Genomic DNA, 22,449 nt, shown 5'->3' with positions numbered 1-22,449 from the left:
AAAATGGACACATTGTAGCAAGAATGGATACACTCACGTTAGGAATAGGGCGGGAGAAAGGCATAGGAAAGATGGGGCTTATTCCGCCCGCGTGAAGACAGGAAAGAGAGCCTTTTATTTACAAGGCAGGGGTACAGTGTGGTGCCTATGCAATGGTGCGGGGGCCCCTGCAGTGCCCAGCCGGCCTCGAACCCCTTCAGGGAGCGGTGGGGAAGGATGGGTACCCCCCCCTGTTCCTTCCGTATCACCCTGAAGCTCAGTGGGCCACAATCACTCATCCCCTGGCCTAACAGATTTTAGTGTTGCTGCAAGGATACAAAAAAAAAAAAAAAAAAGTCAGGTAACTCTTATCAGTGAGCCAATGTTGTACTTTTCATGAGCTCCTGCCACTCCCTGCCGTGTATCGCCTGTGGGGTCTCAGCACCGTGAACACAGCCACCAGTCCATTTGGATTTTTTACAAATAACGGGAGTTTGGTGAGGGCGCCAACTCACCCTTTTCTCTATTATTGTTATTATTATTATTAAACTTTATATTGTGATAGGAATTTGGAGGTCTTAGATATATGGTAATGTTCATAACCGCACGTACATAGATCAGCACAGGAAGACCGACCTGAAGCCATTTTGATTCCTAAACTGAGCAAATGTTTTCTCTGCAAGGTCAAAGTGGGAAAGTCTCCCCATTGTCTTTTCCTTCACAAATCCTGTCTTAAGGGTATGTCTGTTTGAATAGGGTGTGAGCCTGTGACATGGCCCAGGAACTAAGTATTTATCATTAAAAAAGATTGGCCAGGCTCCCCAGGCAATCCAATCAAGTAACCTGCCAGACAGGAGATAAACAAGGACAGGAGAAAAACAACATTCAAATTTATGTTTAGACCGCCTTTTCTGTGATGTAGGTATGATGTATCTGGGGGGGGGGGGGGGTGTCTTGATCTACAGGGTGGCAATTTCAAAACTCTTTATAAGGCCTTGCAGGCCATTTTTCTGGGTTCCTCCTCCTCTCCTGCGGGTGAGGGGAGCACCCTGTTGCAACAGATCAATAAAGATCAAGCTTACTAGCTGCTTTGCTTCTCAATATTCTCTGGTTGGCCTCTGTTATTCTCTCCTACCAATAGGGAACCTATATATGGACTCTATATGGGCTCTTGGATACCCCATAAGGGGAAAGGGTAATTTTTGTTTACAACAATATACCGCCCTATACCTGGAGGTCTCAGGGTGGTTCACGGAACACAATCAAAAATATAAAAACCACAAAATATATAATCAAAATAAAAACAACCCAAGAAGCCATATTTTAAAGGGCATAGAACGCAAGCGCTTCATGGCAGGGCCCGGTTAGGGTGCTGTTAAAATGACTGCCTCTGGGTGTAGTGTTACCATATTTGAAACAGTGAGAATCTAGACAGAGAAGTTATTTTGTTTTGTTAGCAAAGTTGTCGCGTTTCTCATGGGAAAGCTGTCATGCGTCCGGATTTTCGTGGCGCACGCAGTTCCGGGGAATCCCGGACGAATGGGAACCCCCATCTGACCGGCGTTCGCCCAGCTCGCCCCAATTCCTCGCCGTCTTCTCTTTCCCCAACAGATGGCGCTTTGCACTGTTCCCGCTGCGGAAGCTCACTGCGCCTGCGCGCCTCTGGTTCTACGCCGAGCCCGGTTGGTTGGCCCCCGTCGATTTCATTCCCGCCCCTTCCTTTTAAACCAGGAGCTGGAGGCCGCCGCCGCCGTCCTGTGGGCGCAGGCGCACTCCCGCCCTTCTCGTCTCGCGTGGCCCTCAAGATGGCGGCCTTCTGTGAGGAGTTCGCGCTGTGCCCTTTGGCGGGAGCCGGGGTCCCCTCTCAGGGGCCGCTGGGCCTGGAGCAGGATGCGGACCGGGTGCTGCTCACGGACCGAGGCCGGACGGTGACGCTGTATAAGGTAACGACTCCTTGAGGAGAAGGAGAAACGGGGGGCGGTCGGGGGGGAAGCGAGCCCATGGCCGCTTTCCCCGTGTCTTGTTTCAAGTCCCTCAGGCACGATCCCTAGGAATAGTAGCAAAAGAGAGGGGCTAGTGGCGAGCACCCCCTGCGCACCCGCTCAGCGGTGGCAGCATTTATTTTGCGCGCGGAAGGTCCCGCGTTCGAGTCCCCGGCATCCCCCGCAGTATTGGATGGCAGGAACGATGGCAAAAGCGAGGACAACCTTCCTGCAGTTTCGCCTTCACCCCCAAAGGCGCCCTCCTCCCTTGTTCCCCAGGACAGACGGATATTAACAAGATGACAGAGGAAAAGACTTGGGTCTCTTTCTGCAATCCGTAGAATTCTCTCTCAAGAAAATCTCAATTCGCGATGGCTCCTGTGTATTTAAAAGAGCTGAACCCCCACAAGCACATGCCCTACAGCAGGCATAGGCAAACTTGGCCCTCCAGATGTTTCAGGACTATAATATCCATCACCCCTAGCTAACAGGACCAGTGGTCAGGGATGATGGGAGTGGTAGTCCCAAAACATCTGAAGGGCCGAGTTTGCCTATGCCTGCTGTAGGGCATGTGCTTGTGGGGGTTCAGCTCTTTTAAATGCCTGACCTACAGTTTTATAAACAATTACAGTATAGGAAAAGATCCATCTTTATACAGTGGTACCTCGGGTTAAGTACTTAATTTGTTCCGGAGGTCCGTTCTTAACCTGAAAGTGTTCTTAACCTGAAGCACAACTTTAGCTAATGGGGCCTCCTGCTGCCGCCATGCCGCCGGAGCACGATTTCTGTTCTCATCCTGAAGCAAAGTTCTTAACCTGAAGCACTATTTCTGGGTTAACGGAGTCTGTAACCTGAAGCGTATCACTGTACAGCAGGGTTCTTGCAACTATGATTTATAGGGGTTCTCCCAAGCTGGTGTGCGCACTCCTCCTCATGTTTGTATGCACTTTCTCGCAATTTGAGAAAGTGCATACAAGCATATGGACGAGTGTGCACACCAGATTGGAAGAACTCCCATAAATCATAGTTGCAAAAAGCACCCTGTTGTATAGTTCTGTAGAAGGATTTATCTTTTTCTATAATTGTTTATAAAACTTATAGGGCATGTGCTTGTGGGGTTTCAGCTCTTTTAAATACACAGTGCAATAGCAAATTGAGATTTTCTTGTGTACATCTTAGTAACTTATGCTAATGATTTAGTGTCTTAACAGTTGATAAGTTGGACTTTTTTTAGGTTTCAGATCAAAAACCACTGGGTTGCTGGTCAGTCAAACAAGGTCAAACAATCACATGTCCTGCTGTGTGCAATGCTGAAACAGGAGAGTTCATTATTGTCCATGATGATAAGGTATGATTTCTTATTAAGGCAAGCATTTGACTATAGTTACTTGGGAAACTCTTACATTTGGTATAGTTTTATTGAAGCCATGGTGGTCTTTTAAAAAACTTCCTTTATAGAAGTTGTAGTAGGCAAAACAATTCATGTTTAATCAGTCTGTTTGGAAACTGCATGCTAGTGTGGATGAAAACTTGTTCATATTTTTAGAGTGTACAATAACTGATTTCTGATAGGGAACTGAGCCTCACAAAGACTGCTGTCCTAAAAATACTTCAGTCAAAACCAGTAGGATTTATTTCCATAGAAACAAAAATGCATTAAATGTACATTGCAGAAGCCAATGGGATTTTGTAGGTTTACATTTGAAAATTCTGCACATATCAAGAGACTGTTGGCATGGGTCTGTCATAGTTGTCCTCTGTGCAGCATGCACACACATACCTGAGTGCACAACTCATCTATTTTGGAAATCCTGGCTGTGTGTATATCACAGACCATAAAAACTAGTGTATCTTAAATATCCTAACTTGAATTGCTTGTGTCTAGTCGAGCTTTGAGGTAATACTTTGCAAATAGATATTACGCCTTTTTAAAATGATGGTTTTTTCAAAAGGTTTTACAGATATGGAAGGAAGATGACAGTAACTTGGATAAAGCCTTTAAAGCAACGGTAAGTGCTGATAACTTGTAATAAAGTTGTTTTAGAGCATGGCAATTACCTTGTGCAATCAGTTGATGGCATGAGTTCTCTATATGTTAACATCAGCCTTGCAAATTATGGGTTGGCTCCAGAAAGGTTATTCTGTAAACCAAAGTGTTCCTTCACTATCTGTGATCTAGCAGGGGTACCAAGTGGAGCAGGGAAGGAGATTTTCACTGATAAGCATCTCTGGACAAGCTATTCCACAGGTTCAGGAGAGAACCTGGAACGGCATGGCAGATGATGTTGGGGCTGCAGGTGAATATTGTCGCCCTCTTATTGTAGGAAAATGCCCTGTGAGCAGAACTCTGCCCATCTGAAGTCTGGATTGCACTGAAAAATAAAATAATTGTGTCTTTCTAGAACACTATATTTCACCTGTCCTTTCTCCTTCCCGCCTTAGTAAGATAGAGGACCTTTGCAAATTGTTGAAAGTCCTTCCACCTAGGGCTAATAACTACTATTGCACAGTAGAAGCTATGTAGTCACTTTAGTTAGTATCTGTGCTTTCAATATCTAGACTTGGATTTTTGTGAATCATCAAAATATTCAACTGAGTAATGACCTTTTGGGGTTTTCTTTTCTCTTTGGGCATAACCAATTTTGTTTTGCTGAAAGAGTTATATTTCGGTGTCAGTCAGAATAGTAATGCAGATGCTATCACTGAGTTGCTGCAGAATTGTCCAGCTGTTTTTACTGTACCGTACCCTTCTTCAAAGGTGTAAATAACAAATGACAAGAGCCCAGATTCAACTAACTCAGCACCCTTGTGGAAGCTAGCACAAGAGTTTCTGCTAGCACAGTGGACCTACCCTGCTCCAATTCTTCTCCCATCTCTGCTGTGAATTGTCAGGAAAACCCCAGACAAGCATACCTAGTAATATTTAGATCTGTAATTCAGTTGCAACTCATTCCATTGCTCATACCAGTACCTGGAGCAATCAACTTTTTAAGGCCAGCCAGAGTGAATATAATTTTTTGCTGAACATTGCAATATTTATTAACATTTACCATACTTTACCGTGCATAAGACTAGCTTTCCCCCCTTAAAAATCATGCTAAAAAGTGGGTGTCATCTTATACATGGGTAGTGCATAGGGTGGATGTTTGATTGGTTGCTGCCGCGGCTGTCAGCAACTATTGTGCATGTTATTGGTTGCTGTGTCAGTGGGTGGTGTTGATTGGCTGCTGCTGCAATTGGGTGGGCGATTGGCAGCTTCAGCTGGTGAGGGGACAGACGGGAGGTGGAATATTCCATGCGTGTGGGTGAGAATTTTTCGGCATTTCCCCTAAAACAACCCTGGGCAATCCTCCGTAAAAAAAGCTCAATGGCTTTTTGCCATCTCCCCCCATTTTCTGTAATTTCAGTCCCCCAAAATAGTCTTATAGACTGAAAAGTATGGTATTACAAAGATACCTGCACTTTTGTTACCGTTTATATTGCACATTTATATTCAAGACTAAAGTTAAGAGTTTATTTTGCAGTTGTCAGCAGATGTGTATCGGATACATTCTCTGCCTAATACCGAACCCCTGGTCCTGTTCAAAGGTGGTGCTGTCAAGAGTTTAGATGCTTTACTCACAGCCCCTCAGCAAGAAATTGAAAGTATTGTTTCAGACGAAGTTATTAGGTGAGTGCCACAGTTAATGCAAGCTTTCCAATTCAAAGATTAGGCTATAGATTTGGTGCTGGGTCTCTCTAGATCCTTAACCTCACTCTGGTACCAGAGCTACCCATCACCTTGTTTCTTTGTAATGCCTTATTCAGTTCATTCTTCCAGCAGGTGAACAATTAAAGTTTCTTAAGTAGGCTTGGAAACTAAGGAAGATGGTGAATAAAGGCGCTCTATTTACTCCCCAAAAAGGGGATAGTGTGAAGCATGACGGATAACTTCATACATTCAAATTTGCATCATACTTTACACTCATAGTTGTGTTGTATTGGCTGTGAACCTTATTTCAAATAATAAACATGTTAGCATGCAATGCTAGACCAAACCATGGCTTAGCATGAATGTACGGACTGCGAGGGAGATGTTCACACCTGCTTTGCTCCTCCCTGGTTCTTATAAGCTCTCTCTGGTGCAGAAGCTATTCTTGGGTTAGTGTGCAGTCTGAACCCAGGATTGTGGTTAAGATCTCTCTCTGATAACAAGCGGTAGCCAATTTTTGATCTTTGCTACAGATGGTGATTTAAGGAGAAGAGAGCTCAACCACAATCCTTGGTTTCGCTTAGATGTCACATGACACCTAAAGAAGCCACAGAGAAGCAGAAGCATATCTGCATGGTCCTAGTAAGCCATAGTTTGTCTTACCGTAGTGTGCAAAGTAGGCCATTGTATTAAGTATTCTTTGTGGCCATGTTTTTAGTTTTGATTGCCCTGCAATAATAATGTAACTTATTTTTAGATGGAGTGATGCTTTCTTGGACGTTGGACATCCTGTTCTTATATTTATTACTGAGCAGGTAAGTGATAAATATTATAAGGTTTTAAAGTGATGCAATATTTCCGTGTTTAAGTCACAGGTGTGGCATTTTGTTTACTATCTTATTTGTTGATGCAGAATCAGTCTTAACACTTGAATAAGAATCCTCTACTGCAGGGGGCTACTTACATGCTTTAATTTGGGTACCTCTGTCTCCCCAATAAAGGTGCTCTAACAGATATTTCCAGCCTTGGAAACTGAAATGTAAATATTTAGATTTATTTTCCATGATAAGCATTTTAAAGTTATTTAAGTTGAACGAGCTTGTATTAGCAATGGTCACACATAACTGAATTCTGAAATATGTGCATTGTGCATATGTACTCCACAGAAATAATAATAATAAAATCATACAGTGACTAATGGAAAGATTGCTCAGGCCTACTGAGAGCCAGTGTGGTGTAGTGGTTAAGAGCGGTAGTCACGTAATCTGGGGGAACCAGGTTCACGTCTCCGCTTCTGCACATGCAGCTGCTGGGTGACCTTGGGCTAGTCACACTTCTCTGAAGTCTCTCAGCCCCACTCACCTCACAGAGTGTTTGTTGTGGGGGAGGAAGGGAAAGGAGAATGTTAGCCACTTTGAGACTCCTTCGGATAGTGATAAAGTGGGACATCAAATCCAAATTCTTTTCTTCTTCTTCTTCTACTACTACTACTAAGAATTAAGTCTCTTCATATGATCCACTGTGGAAATGTTACTATGCAGTAGAAGATTAATACAGATGCAACACTTCTGTGGTGCTGTTTTTACAGTGGTACCCCGCAAGACGAACGCCTCGCAAGTCGGAAAACCCGCTAGACGAAAGGGTTTTCCGTTTTGGAGGCGCTTCGCAAAACGAATTTCCCTATGGGCTTGCTTCACAAGACGAAAGCCCATAGGGAAATCTCCGGGACAGCGGGGAAGCGCAGCGCGTCTTCCCCACTGTCCTCGGACCTCCTCCCGCCGCCCGGCATCGGAACGAAGCTCCGATGCCGGGCGGCGGGGCTGCGAAGCCTGGGCGCGCTGATCTCAGCGCGCGCAGGCTTCGGCATGCTGGCAACTCTCCGCAAGCAGCGGGAGCGCTCCCGCTGCTTGCGGAGAGGTCCGCGAAGCCTGTCCAGGACAGCTTTTGAAGGGGGGGAAGCAAAGACTTTCGCCCCCCGCCCGCCTTCAGAAGAGGTCCAGGACCTCTTCTGAAGGCGGGCGGGGGGCGAAAGTCTTTGCTCCCCCCTGCCTGCCTTCAAAAGCCATCCGGGACAGCGGAGAAACGCGCTGCCTTTCTCCGCTCTCCCGGGAAGGCAGGCAGGGGGGAGCAAAGACTTTCGCCCCCGTCCGCCTTCAGAAGAGGTCAAGGACCTGTTCTGAAGGCGGGCGGGGGGCGAAAATCTTTGCTCCCCCCCGCCTGCCTTCAAAAGCCGTCCGGGACAGCGGAGAAACGCGCTGCCTTTCTCCGCTCTCCCGGGAAGGCAGGCAGGGGGGAGCAAAGACTTTCGCCCCCGTCCGCCTTCAGAAGAGGTCAAGGACCTGTTCTGAAGGCGGGCGGGGGGCGAAAATCTTTGCTCCCCCCCCGCCTGCCTTCAAAAGCCGTCCGGGACAGCGGAGAAACGCGCTGCCTTTCTCCGCTCTACCGGGAAGGCAGGCAGGGGGGAGCAAAGACTTTCGCCCCCGCCCACCTTCAGAAGAGGTCCAGGACCTCTTCTGAAGGCGGGCGGGGGGCGAAAATCTTTGTCCCCCCTGCCTGCCTTCCCAGGGGCTTTTAAATCGCCCCGGACAGCGGAGAAGTCCTCCGCTGTCCCGGGGTTTTTTAAAATGCTGGGGGTGGGAAGAAAAGCCCTTGTCCCCCCCCCTCCAGCCTTCAGAAGGCGGTTTCCCTAGGAACGCATTAATTGATTTTCAGTGCATTCCTATGGGAAACCGTGCATCGCAAGACGAAAAACTCGCAAGACGAAGAGACTTGCGGAACGAATTAATTTCGTCTTGCGAGGCACCACTGTATTTGCAGTTCTTGGGATGGTTTGGACAGGATGAGCAATGAATCATTCTCAAACTCAGGAAAAAAACACCTTATTTTAATTTCAATATTGTAGTACAATAGGTTGTCCAGAATGAACAACAAGAAACTCCTATTTCATTGTGCTTTAGAAAGTCCTGCTTTGTAGGGAATGGGGAATACTTTCTTATAAGAGGAATCCTCCAACTTAATGGTGCAAGCATACTATTGGACAGGCATTTGTTCACTGTAACCTGCTGGTATTACACAATCTTTGCTTTTTCGCTTAAATCATAGCTACATAATGATTTGTGGGGAATTACCATTGCAAATGTTTTTTGGGGGCCCAAATATCTCTTAGGTATATGATATAGTTAATTTCTTCTGTCTAGCTGCAATGTCTTTTTAATGAACCTGGTTGTCTGGGAAATGAAAGAAGGCCACTCTTTTTCTTCAGGATGGGAATTGCTTCATATATGTTCAGCAGTGTAATCCATGCATCCTTCAGAAGTTTAAACTGGAACAAGGTGGCGAGTCAGCCACACCGCTGGGTTTTGCAGCATACTTGAAAAACAAAGTTGTCACGTTGCTTTGCTTGTGTAAGTATTAAGGTATATTCTAATGGTACAGGAGGGGAACCCTGCCTTGATAAAGCGCAGAAGAGCAAGCATCATGTTATTTCCAATCAGTCTTTTGCAATTAAATGTTGCATAAACAGGCATAGTAGTTAATAGTTCTTAACAGTGTAATTGTATACTTCTGTGAGGAGCATAGACATCTATGCATATTTACAAATTCAGTACACTGAGACTGCATTCAGATGTAATGTACAAACATGAACTCGGGGCCAAATGCTGCCTTCTCCCACTAAATGGGAGGGGGTTATAAGGTTACAGTATTTATGATAACATTTTTGCTGTTTTAACCACTTGTCAGAATTGCTAAGCCTTTGCACACTTGTAATTGTCAAACCATATGGTGCTGTTGTAAGACCGTTTCTTAGTTTGGGGTACCTATGTAATCATAAAGCCTTTAGTTGGAGATGGTATGTAGAAACTGGACAGACTGTAGTCCATTGATAACAGAGTATGTAGCTGTGAACAGAAGTCGCAGGGAAGGAGGCTTCCCCAACGCATTAAAATTATCTGACAGGCAATGTGCACGCATTAACTCCTTGGGGGATTTTTGGCAATTGTGGCTGGTATGCATGGGCTACACAGGACCTCCATGGAAGCAGCTGACAAATGGAACCATTCCGAACCATGCCTCCTCTTAAGTGATGTCCTGTCTTTTACGGTGATGATTTGTGTATGTCGACTAGTATTTATTTATTCTTAACTATTACGTAACTGAATTCTATTCTTACAGATTCCAACGGATGTGTGTATAAGGTTCTGGTGCCCCTGCAACAGAGTGGCTCTGAAGAAGAGCAATTTTTACAAAAGTCTCTTCTGATCAGACTTCTGGTATCTGGCAGCATTTTAAAAAGCACTTCAATTGCTATTCTCGATAAAGATCATATTGCCATAACAGGATGTTTGGATTCCCCAGATGGCCGCATTAAAGGTAACGTAAATCGCTTCAAAATGCAGCAGCTGGACTAAATCTATTCTGCTTAATTTGTTGACTGTAAACAGGAAGGAAACATCCAAGAAGCACTCTTAAATAAACATTAAACAAATATTGAGCACCTAAAGTCAAGATGCTGTACAACAGCCTGGTGCCTGCCAGATACTTACTGACTGCAACTCCCGTTGCTTGTGCTGCCTGGGATTAATAGGAGTTGAAATCCAACAACATCTGGAGGACTATCATGCAATATAAAATGTAGAATAAAAAGCAACAAGTGTCTGGTCTGCAGGCAGCTAATCTAAATATGCAGATGCATAAGAAAGAAGTGCAAGGAAAGACAGCAGAGAAAGATATACAGGCAACTCCCAATTTGCATGGGGGTTGCGTTCTGGATCATCATGTGCATAAGCCCACCCGGTTATGCCCTCTTCTGGGTCTGAAAATGGTGCAAATATTCATGGAACACGAGCAAAATGGGAGTTGCCTGTACAGTTGATTGTTATTGATCTGTTAAACTATACATGGTAGAGTGATTAATTACACAACTGAAGCTTCACTTTATCAAAAATAGATTTGTTGAACTGTTTTTGTAAGAGAATAGTAATGACTCTGATTATAAATTGAGTCTTACTTCAGCAATGTTTGACTGGAAGGTTTTGGGTATGTTAATTACTTTGTAGGGCACATTGCCAAAGTTGTCTTACTCAATTTGCAGGCAGCATTCATAACTGAAAGCTTTACAAGTGGTACTCTTGTTTTTCCTATTTGTAGATTGCTTTTCCATATGGAATATAAAATTTCAAACATTACAGGCTTTAAAGGAATTACCACGGGGAACCACTGGACAAGTAAGTTGTGATCAATGTGATCTATCCATTTTCATTTTAATACACTTGTAGCTAGTTTACAATGGAAAACCTTGAACAGAACATATGAAATATGAAAAAAAGAATGCTGAAAAAAGGTATTAGTCAGATTTTAAAACATTCCGTTTTTCAGTGCACATATTAGATGTCCTGCAGAGTGCACTGATCGATTGGGTGCATAAGGGGTGCAACAATCTTTGAAGAGCATATATGTGAGTGCAGTGCAAGCACAGCTGCTTCAGTGCATGTGCAAAACTCCTTCAAGAGCCATTGTCACTTTTTGAATTGGAGACTGACTGATCCAGATCACTGGATATTTCTAAGCTCATCACAGATCTCTTTGAAGGGTGTTGGTTGTGTAAATTGATCAGTAAAGGTAAAGCACCACTGACAGTTAAGTCCAGTCGCAGACAACTCTGGGGTTGCAGTGCTCATCTCGCTTTACTGGCCGAGGGAGCCGGCGTTTGTCCACAGACAATTTTTTCTGGGTCATGTGGCCAGCATGACTAAGCTGCTTCTGGTGCAACGGAACACCGAAACCGGAGCAGCGCATGGAAATGCAGTTTACCATCCCGCCAGAGCGGTACCTATTTATCTACTTGCACTTTTTGGCATGTTTTTGAACTGCTAGGTTGGCAGGAGCTGGGACTGAGCAACGGTTGTTGGGATTCCAACTGCCAACCTTCTGATCAGCAAAGAGGCTCAGTGGTTTAGACCACAGTGCTACCCACGTCCCTAAATTGATCAATAGTCTGCAATTAATCTTCTACAGATCTAGCAATAATTGAAAATCTTTGTAAGTGTGCCCCATTGCTCAGTTATTGCAGGGCTGCAGGTATATATAGATGACAAAACTGTTACCTTTCAAAAGAAATTAGAAAGCTCAAAAGATCTGTGGCATTTAAGGGAGTGTTTGTGTTGTGAGTATACTGTGTTAATTCACTTTTTACTTGCTAATTATTTGTATTTAATGTTTTCTAGTGTTGGTGTTACGGAGACAAACTCTTCATAACACATGGTAACGAATTAACAGTAATATTGTATAAGTGTGAAACATCTTCCTTGGCTGCTGCTGTTGGGAAAGTTAAGGATACACAAACATCAGGTAGGGCTTAATTATAAAGCTTATATTTACATTCACATAATCCTCTTTTGGAAATGCCTTTAGAAAGCTACATGTAAAAAATGCCCATCTTAAGCTGCTTATCCTATTAGAAGACAGTGTACTAAGATTTTTCAGTTTACAAATTGGATTTTAATATTCACGAATACTCTCATTTGTATTGTCCAATTCTCTGTGGATTTTAGATGGTATGTTGAAAAGTATATTTAGTGTTTTTGCTTTACCTTAATTTATTATGATTAAATTCAGTTAGACATTCAATATGGTAAACTCATAACAATAGCTTATTTTGACATCCAAACCCACGCATTACAAAAGCCAAGTTCTTGTCTGGTATAATTTTTATAGAAATCTTTTTTTGGTCATTTGTGCATAACAATAATAGGTTTCACTCTCTAATGTGATAGTCTATATTACTTTTTCCAGAAATGAAGATTATACCTGCAGATTGGAACATGCTTCAAGAAGATGATCTGATAGGTGCAAAGCCAGATCAGCCTGCTAAGTGTGAATCTAATAGGCTGGTATGTTGGTTTCATAGTCACTATTCAATCTTCCTTTTGCTATAGCCATTTCACTATTTATTAAACTCTTTAGATAGATGGATAAAATAGCATTTTCAACAAAAAGGCACACCATTTTAAGGAATCCGTACAAGATACCAAAATTCCTTAAGTATCCTTGGTTTCTGTGCAATACAGCCAGAATGTTAATAGGCAATGCAAAGCAGGGAGTTTCAATCATTACAAAAAGTAACTCAGCTGTTGAATTTAAGGGAATTGTAGTCCAGCTTTTAATGATGAAGTTTAACCTCTCTCATCTGCATAATGGTTACAGTTGAAATTGGGAAATGTCAGCCCACTCTTTTGCTTTGGTTTTTGGAAGATTTTCACTTGAATACTTGGGGTTTAATCCAGATTAAGCTTTTGCAGTTTGATTTTATAGTCATGAATAACTTTTCACATCACTTGATTACAAATTGATCTTCTTAAATGGTTACCTTGTTTCTGGGGGGGGGGAGGGGAGCACAAAATATTAGTCCTGAAAGCATTTGCTAAATTGTACTAGCTCTAGTACAAGCTCTAGCAGGGTGCACCTATTTCCCCCTTCCCTCGATGCCATAGAATCATAGAATGTAGAGTTGCAAGAGACCATGAGGGTCATCTTCTAGTCCAAACCCCTTCAATGCAGGAATATTTTGCCCAACGTTCCTCTAAACTCACTACACTTCCAGAGCATCCTCCAACCCTGTGGAACAGCTTTTCAGGCAGCTCCACAGGGCTCCACAGGAAGAATCAGCAAAAAATTCCTCTTCCACTTCCTTCCTCCCCCGCCCCCCAATTTTACAAACATGGTGGTTTGACAGTGGGTCATCAAGTTGCATACCCATCCCTATTTATTTTGATAGAAAATATTTTATTAAAAACATCTGTGGATTTATGACTTGAGAAAAAATAATCCTAGCTGCCAGCAAACAAATTGGTAGGCATGTATATCATACTAAAGTAAAAAAGGAATTACTTGTACATGCTTTCCAGAAAATTAGTTGTATTGGACCATTGTACTAAAAAAAAAAACTTTCTTACTCAAGTTTGCGTGAACTTCAAGGTAGACTTGCATAGGATTGGGAAATCTAATTCACTACTGAAACAGGGTGCTCTTTATTCTGGATTAGTTAATCCAGAACATTTTTTTATTTCTACCTCCACCCACTGCTAGCATGTGACCCTAGACAAATTGTCCTTTAGAAATTGCGGCTCTCGGCAGGAACAAAGATCATGTGCTAACATCTGCATAATGAAATATTTTTCATAATCTTGGATTTCTCTCTCTATATCTTCTAAAATGATCAAAACTGATGCTTGCATATCTCTTTCCTTTATTAAATTATTAACCTATTTTGTTCTTAAAACAGTTTTGTTTTGATGATCAAAAGAGAATATAACTACCGGTGAATTGACTCTGCTGGCAGAATTTCTAAAACTAGTTGTAATTGGTCCTGGATACATGTTACCATTGGCTGTTCTTTTTCTTTAACTGTCGTGGAACTTTAATTCTCAAAGAATCTTACTATGCATGTTTAAATACTTGCAGTTGAGGTCAAGAAAGAGCATGGATGCAAAAACTCAACTGGAGACTCTGACAATGGAACAGCTGCTTTTAATTATCAAGGTAAATATAATAATTTATTATTTATACCCTGCCCATAAGAAAAACACTTAGGAAAGTTGGAGTGGTTGAGTAGAGAACAAGATATCATTTACTGGCAATATTTCTTTCTATACACATTGATGCTTTAACCAGAAAAAATGGTATCAGGAAATATGGTATACAGATGCACAATATTAAAAAATATGTATACTAACTTATTAAAAAAGAATTGGTAAATTTCTTTTTTCCATCAGACTTTTAAATTCAACTCTGACTTTTAGTTTGAACTTGTTTTAAGTCTTACCAAATTGGGTCTCTTGTCACAGCTCAGATCACTGTGATTAAACCAAATTTAAAATATTGATTGGTCCTTCAAGTTTTACGGTAACCGTTGATTGATATTGTGAGAGCAATTGGACACCTTTGTGGGGTTTTATCAGCCAAGTAATTATTTGGCAAAGCTAGAATCCCATTGAAATATAGAGCTGGGAGATTTTGCATAAAATTTATTCTAACAGAGCTTACATTCAGGGGTGGAGGAGGGGGCGTGCTCCAGGTGTCAACACTGGGGGGGGGGGTGATAATGCCGGGCAACACTCACCTTGCGTCTGCAGCACGCCCGAGCCACGTGTCTCTCCTGGGAGTGATGTGGTGGCTTGGGCACCCACAGGCTCCGCGCTGCCCCAAACGGTCCACCTGCCACCTCCCCCTTAGCTGTAGGCTGGCTGAGTGGCAGGAGACAGGCAGACTCCTCGGAGGCCCCGTGGAGCATCCTGCCCTGGCTGGTCCCGCCCCATGGGCAGCTGGTCCTGCTCCACAGGTGCAGGACATGCACGCCGTCCCAGGCGCCCGATTGGCTTGCTCTGCCGCTGCTTCCATTAGCTTGCTTATATAACTTCATTTCTGTAGGACAGGAATGCAGCAGCAGGAATGGGAGAAGAGGGAGGCAGCTACTATTGTTTGCTCCAAGTACCCACATGGCTGCTCATTCACATTAAGCCATATGTCGGTGTAACATGTGCAGACCAAACCAATGAATCGTCTCACCGCTGATCAAACAAACAATAGTTTGTTTTCCACCTCCTCTTCCCTCATGCCTTTTGTAGCTTGATGAGCATCAGGGCTGGGGTACCAAACAAATCATATAACTCCATGCCGCAGTTGAAACAAACCACAGTTCATAAACCAGCAGCAAACCATACCTTCAGAGCATGGTTTGTTGGCAGTAAACAAACTATAGTTAAGCTGTTGGGCAGGGTTTCAATCAGACAGTGATTTAATAAACCATGGTTTATACTCCCACCTTTCAACTTTAGCAAAACTAAACCTGGTTTGCTGTGCTTTTTAGCAATGTAAATATGTGACTGAACTAGATCAGCAATTTTTCATTCCTCTTTGCTAAACTGAAATAACAACTGAAACCTTGACCCAACAACATGGTGCCCTTCAGAGTTCCTGGTCAGGGGTGCCAACTTGAATAAATATTGTGGGGGCCCAGGTAAGCCCCGCCCTGCATAATTGATCACATGATGCAGAGCACACATACCATTTGAAAGGAAATGCTCATCAACTTTGTTGAGGCCCAGCCCCCCCTAATATTGTGGGGGCCGAAGCCCCCACGGCCCCTAGGAGTTGGCTCCTATGTTCCTGGTAGTTCTCACAACCAGCACAGTTGTGCTGGGTGACAGATTTTTTTGCAAGTAATGAGCAACTGTTCTAAATCACCTTTCTACCTAGGGGGCAATGCTTATCAAAAAGTTTCCATTTAAAAATTAAAGCAGATGCAAATGTTTGCTATTGAATCCAATGTTCTAGTAGCCTTTTCATTCATGTTAAGACAGTATTGCTGAAAAATCTTATGATTTAGAGCCTGAGTACTGTAAGGGGAGGGGAAGGCTCATGTAGGGAGGTTTTCCCATCCCCTCCTCCACCCATATACCATGGCATTCCTTGCCATCATCACCAGAAAGAACTCCTGTGACACATCCAGGCATCTAAAGGCAGTGCTTTTGTTTCTTACAAAACATTCTCATGTAGGTTTCGGCTGCAATCTTATGCATTCACATGAGAGTAAGACTCATTGAACTTAACGGGATCGACTTCTGAGTAGTTATGCATAGGATTGCACAGTTAATGGATTAAAACTCATAGGGCGACCAAGATTACTTTTAATTACTTTGGCTAGTTAAAGCTGGTTTTCTGGGACTGTTGAACAAAATACTCTCTTTCAGGATTCTTCTCAGAATATAATTGAAGAAAAGCTGAAGACATTTTTCTCCAGTACTCAGATACCAGACTTTCAAGCATCAGTTGGATGTGTACTATCTGCTCTTGTGAACAGGTGTAAAAGAGAGTCCTCATTTTACCCTCAGAATTGCCTGGTGCAAATTATCCAGACACAAGGCCTCTCTTACAGGTGAGCTAGTATTTATTTTATAATAAGGTAAAAAGGTAAAGGAACCCTGGACGGTTAAGTCCAGTCAATGGGGTGCGGCACTCATCTTGCTTCAGGCCAAGGGAGCTGGCGTTTGCCCACAGACAGCTTTCTGGCTCATGTGGCCAACATGACTAAACTGCTTCTGGTGCAACGGAAACACCATGACGGGAGCCAGAGCGCACAGAAATGCCATTTACCTTTCCACCAAAGTGGTACCTATTTATCTACTTGCACTGGCATGCTTTCAAACTGCTAGGTTGGCAGAAGCTGGGACAGAGCAATGGAGGTTCACCCCATTGTGGGGATTTGAACCACTGACCTTCCGATCGGCAAGCCCAAGAGGCTCGGTGGTTTGGACCACAGTTCCACCCGCATCTCTCTTATTTTATAATGAAATTTAAGGAACTGGAATCCTTCAGGAACTTTGAGAATAGTGGCTTATCAGAAACTGATTTCTTGTGAACCTGTGGTGCTCCCAGAAACCTGAAATATTTTTGTGGATAAAAGTTAATATTTAACTAATTGCAATTATATCCGGAGATGTAACTGTTTACCCTTTTGTTCAAGTATGTGCCCAGATCTAATGGCAGTTGCCTTGGAGAAAACAGATGTACACTTGTTACAACTATGTCTCCAGCAGTTTCCTGACATCCCTGAAGCAATTACCTGTGCTTGCCTGAGGACTTTCCTGAGGTCAGTATCAAGCAATTTATCCTACATTTTTATTGATAATGCTTGCAATTGTTTGCTTTGAAGTACTATTTTTTCTCATCAAATTACTTTGTGGGTAATAAAGGAACTTCAGAGACACCATGGTGTATGGACACTAGCCTACCACTTTGGCAAGAAGTAGAAATGACATGTATTTTACCCTATTTAATTCCCTTGTGTGAGAGAGCTGTTCATAATGAACTCCATTGCAGTTATCAGATGAGATTTCCATTGTTTTAGAGACATTTTCATTTAGAAAATTCTGAATCTTCTTCTTGTTTAATTGACTGCAGTCAGAAAAGGTTAGTATATGAAATCAGGGGGAGTAAATTAACTACCTGATGACTTTAAGCATTCTCCAAATGCGCAGTCATCTCTAAAATGCAATTTTGTGTGTTATGGGATGTTGTGTTATGGGAGGCTGAAGGCAGCCCTGTTTAGGGAAGCTTTTAATGTTTAACAGACCACTGTATTTTAATACTTTGTTGGAAGCCACCCAGAGTGGCTGGGGAAGCCCAGCCAGATGGGCGGGCTATAAATATTATTATTATTATTATTATTATTATTATTATTATTATTATTATTAATCAACCAACACAAATTGAATGTAGAGACTTCTCTAGACATGCATGGAAAGGCATGTTCTTCTGTCCATCTTAATCCCAGATAGTAGTTATTGATGTTGTTATGAAATGTCAATTTCAGAAATGTCTTATAAAATGCCGTTTTAAACTAATATCAGCATCTGGGGACTTTTCTTTTTCTTCCTAGCATTGGTGATGACCGCCTTGAAGAAATGAATGTGAATTTAGATTCTGTAGCAGGTTGTGTTGATATTGCGCACAACAACAGAATGGGAAAGCAGTCTAAAGTTCTACAGAACGGCTTCAATTCTGAGCTCCCGGAAGAAGACATCTGCGACACACCGTTAACTCAGAAATCTTACATGACATACACAGGAGAAATATGCCCTGTTGGACCACAGAAGGCAACATTGCTGTATCCTTTGCACAATAAATATAGTTGTTCTTAACAGATGCGGAACGGTTATGTGGCACCTGTGGCGTATTGTTCCACTATGTTGGAACCTCATTTCTTGGAGATTTAACAATTGTGAAGGAACGGTGAAGGTGGTATTTTGCTGCACCATCCCCAGTACACCCTGAAGAACTGCTCCAGAGAACAAGGTAAGGTGGGGGGCTGTATGGGGAATCAGCAGTTTGCTGCCTCCTCCACTCCTTCCTTCACCGAGAGCTTCTGTTGAACCTTGGTCCCTTCCTTGGCAGAAGGATCCCTTCAACTTGCAGAAAGAAGACTGCAGTTCTAACCTATTTTGTTAGCCTTTTAAAAAATGCTTTCTTTTTCAAAGATGTTGCTCTTTAAAAATTTGGGGGGTAGGCTGGGATACAATAAAAATCTTAATGTAACATTGGTCCTTGACCCTATTACCTGAATCTTGTACAGAAACACTATTCTTCGTTCAGCATACAGTGAGACATTTCTTTTGCCTCATCTGAAAGATCTCTCAGCTGAGCAAGTCATTGTAAGTAGCGACTCCTCTCTTGATTGTTTCTAGATATTATTGTTGATTACATATTTGTTCTTTGAGCATCTTATGGCTTTTAGAGAAATTATCAATTAACTTTTTCAGTTATGAAATCCATATCTAAATATCACATATCTACCGTATTTTTCGCCCTATAGGACGCACCGGCCCATAGGACGCACCTAGATTTTTTTGGGGGGGGGGAGAGAGAAATAAAGGAAAAAATTTTTATATGACCCCAGCCCCCAGAACGGGAGCCAGAGCGATGCCGAAGCGCGCAGCTTCGGCATCGCTCTGGGGGTGGGGGAAGCCCGAACTTCCCCCGACCCCAGCCCCCAGAACGGGTCCCGGGAGCGCAGGCAGCTCTGCGCAACCTTCGGGAGCCTGGCGCGGCTTCGCGCTGGGCTCCAGGGGGTTGTGCGGAGCTGCGCGGAGCCCGGGAGTGCAGGCAGCTCTGCGCAACCCTTGGGCTCCCTAGGGTTGCGCAGAGCTTCCTGAAGCCTGTGCGCACCGACCCCTCTCGCTCTCCAGGCTTCAGCGAAAGCCTGTATTCGCCCCATAGGACGCACACACATTTTCCCTTCATTTTTGGAGGGGAAAAGGTGCGTCCTATAGGGCGAAAAATACGGTAAATCCATGTTGATTATTACTGTGATAAATAGATAAGTATCCACTGAAAGATATTTCATCCCACACTGGTTCTGTAGAACCTTCTCGGCCTCTGGTAGTGATCGTTTTAAACTTCAGGTATAATGTTAGTGTAAGCTTCAGGATGTGTTTATGATTAAATTTGTTGCACTTATGCAGATTATTATATATTATATAAATTAGAAAGGGAGGGTAGAATTACTGCATGGTCAGATTAGACTGAGGACCTTCAGAAGTTTCACTTCTATGCAAGTTGCTACAGGCCTGGTGTAGATTTGTTATGTCTGAATCTGAAATCAATATAGGAAGGCAGGCTTGCTTTGTGTTTTATATTTGTTTCTGCATGGAAAAAGTCAGCATAGATTGGTAATATAGTGAGATCCCTGAATTGAGTTGTAGAAAGAAAATTGAGAAAAGTTTTTTTTTTTTTAATGAATACTCGTTTGCAAGTATATAAAAAATTCTGTACTGTATATACTTAAATTTGAACTACTACTTTTAAATGATATATTTTTCTTCCTAGTTATTTCTCCGGTATCTGCAGTATCTGTACATGAAGTGCAATGAAGAGGCTGCTACAGACCTTCCTGTAATATTTTGTCTGTCCATAAACCAGGTAAGGGACAGGTGGGAATTAAATTCATCATTGTTCTTGTGAGTTATCAGCATCTGTGTCAACTCAAGATGTCTGCTTCATTGAAAGGACTTGATCTGCATGTGCACTCCTCTGTGTATTCAGAGTCCGTTTCAGCCCAATGGTAGACATAACTGTCTTCAATTAATGTTTATTCTAAAAGTGAGCATTGGGCTTTTATGGCAGAAATTGTTTTATAGGATCCTTGGTTCCTTTTTTCATGGTTAAAGAAAAATATGCTTGCCTCCTCCAGTTGCTCATGGTGCAGTGACCGAAGGATTGTTAACACACATGATGTGGTATTGATCTGTTTCCCAATTTTGAATGATGTTATTGCCCTAGCTAACTTGGTTTGGGAAACAGATCTGAAAGTTTATAAGATAGCATGGATAGGATCCCTTACAATGGGATAGAATCATACAGTGAGACAGGGAAGTACTTGCTGGTCTGTGACTTTCATGATTGCCTTGGAGATTCTGCTCCTATAAGCAGTTGCTTAGCTATGCCTGCATTACACACTGTTATTTACAGAATCATTGTTGAAATATGACAGTTTCAACTCCCTCCCACTCGGCAGCCAAGATTGTTTTAAATTTAAATGTGCTACATGTACATTTCTTGCCAAAAGTGTGGCAAGGAAGCTTTTATATTATAAAGAAATTATTTCCTGAGCGTTAGTCTCTTGCATAAAAACTAAGCAAGTCTTGTGGTACCTTTAAAACATTGGGTTGTGCTCAGCTAAGTCCTACCCATTAGCCCTATTGAAATTAATTTTGGGTAGGACCATCATTGAATCCAATTTCAAGAAATCTATAATGGCATAAGCTTTTGTAGACTACAACCCATTTCATCATATGCATGATTGTACAGAAATGACTATCTTCTGTGGAATATTGTTATTTTCCATTTCAGTGCAGAGAGTTGCATCTGAAGGCTGCATGAACAGAATTTCCCTGCTTCTCTTCCCACCAACTTCCGTACTCCCTAAATGTGCAGGAGCTTTAGAGGGTCCCCCAAATCTTCTTAGAAAACTTGAGTGGGGAGGAATGGAGGGCTAAATTAAAATCAGAAGCCCCATTGCACAAAAGGAAATCGGTTCTGCTCACGGATGAGCACATGTCACTCAATAAAATTATAAGGCAGTGGAATGCTGTCTAATAATTGGTGCTGACTTTCTCATGCATGTGCTGAAGGTTGAGGTATCACTAGCTTACGCCTATCTATCACTGGTTTAATTTTCAGATCATGGACTGGATATGCCTTCTCCTAGATGCTCACTTTACAGTTATTGTGATGTTGCCAGAAGCAAGAGAATTACTTTCTAAGCTGCACAAGTTTGTTAGAGCTCAAGTAAGTTTCCCTTCCTTTTGAAATTGCAGCACCAGAAGCACAGGTTGAACGTTGTAGGTGGTGATACCAAACCAAGCTTCCTTTTGAAAACCACAAATGTTATCCTTTGTTTGCTATCACGCTCTGCCCTTTTGCATGAAGGCAACAGTAGTGTCACTTGTGGGAATAAAAGCAATGTTTATAAATGGCTGGCAGGAAACACGAACAAGTCTTATTTGTTTCCCCCTCTTTTAGGTACGTTTTTACTCAGAACTCAACAAGATTGAAGGAAGCCTGAGGCATTTGCAAAGGATACAGAACCCAGATGATGTGGGCTTATATTCCATTGAAGTTCTGAAACTTGTATGAATAAGGCACATGTTTCTCATAAAATTATTGTTACGAATCTACTGTGGACATTTTTCTCCCTCTTTGCATTCTGGCTCACCTGTTCTACCTTGTAAAAGCTTATTAATACCAAATTTCTCATTGGTGATCTGTACTGAGACCCCTTCAAGGCCGTCTTTTCTAACTTGGTGCCTTCCAGATGTTTTCGACTGAGGCAGATGGGATTTGAAGCCTTTGACATCTGGAGGGCACCAGGATGGCAGAGGCTGCTGTAAGTTACATTATGACTACAACATCTGACCTGAATATTGTGTGTGTGTGTGTGTGTGTGTGTGTGTGTGTACGTACACACACACACACACACACACACACACACACACACACACCATAGCTCAGATCCACTTTAAGATCCACTAAAGACAAGAGGGTGTCATTAGGAAAGCAACATGCATTTCTTAAAAGAGGTCTTAGCTTGTTTACACTTAATCTTGTAGACTTGTTTGCAAGCTATCTAACACGGGAAAAGTAAATTACAACAGCAAAGTTCAGACCTAGTATAAACGTTGTAGGTCAATGGTGTCAGTAGCTTGAATGTACAGTGGTACCTTGGGTTAAGAACTTAATTTG

The 22,449-nt window shown here is 42.6% G+C and overlaps 1 protein-coding gene across 2 annotated transcripts; it reads left to right on the top strand.

Annotated features, from left to right (window-relative positions):
* Window positions 1–1,721: 1,721 nt before the first annotated feature.
* Window positions 1,722–21,884, top strand: NOL11 (nucleolar protein 11). Of its 2 annotated transcripts, XM_028712979.2 has the most exons (18): window positions 1,722–1,922; window positions 3,196–3,309; window positions 3,914–3,970; window positions 5,486–5,631; window positions 6,410–6,467; window positions 8,915–9,056; window positions 9,826–10,023; window positions 10,801–10,877; window positions 11,877–12,000; window positions 12,445–12,542; window positions 14,113–14,190; window positions 16,401–16,585; window positions 17,174–17,299; window positions 18,089–18,316; window positions 18,782–18,860; window positions 20,035–20,127; window positions 21,388–21,495; window positions 21,730–21,884. In XM_028712979.2, exons 1-18 carry the CDS (start codon window positions 1,785–1,787, stop codon window positions 21,841–21,843), a joined length of 2,163 nt encoding a protein of 720 aa, XP_028568812.2. In that variant the 5' UTR covers window positions 1,722–1,784; the 3' UTR covers window positions 21,844–21,884. The 2 variants fall into 2 exon arrangements, with proteins under 2 accessions (XP_028568812.2, XP_028568818.2); XM_028712985.2 differs by lacking the exons at window positions 1,722–1,922; window positions 5,486–5,631 and having other exon boundaries at window positions 3,287–3,309.
* Window positions 21,885–22,449: the final 565 nt, after the last annotated feature.

The sequence above is a fragment of the Podarcis muralis genome, chromosome 2, assembly GCF_964188315.1.
Source record: "Podarcis muralis chromosome 2, rPodMur119.hap1.1, whole genome shotgun sequence".
Taxonomy (NCBI): Eukaryota; Metazoa; Chordata; class Lepidosauria; order Squamata; family Lacertidae; genus Podarcis; species Podarcis muralis.
The sequence above is the reverse complement of the archived record's forward strand: the minus strand, read 5'-3'. Positions and strand labels throughout refer to the sequence as shown.

Coding starts and splice junctions, on each gene's coding strand:
- NOL11 (XM_028712979.2), top strand. CDS start 1,785: ATGGCGGCCTTCTGTGAGGAGTTCGCGCTGTGCCCTTTGGCGGGAGCC. Junction 12,543..14,112: donor AGTGTGAATCTAATAGGCTG/GTATGTTGGTTT, acceptor AAATACTTGCAG/TTGAGGTCAAGAAAGAGCAT. Junction 20,128..21,387: donor TTTGTCTGTCCATAAACCAG/GTAAGGGACAGG, acceptor TTTAATTTTCAG/ATCATGGACTGGATATGCCT.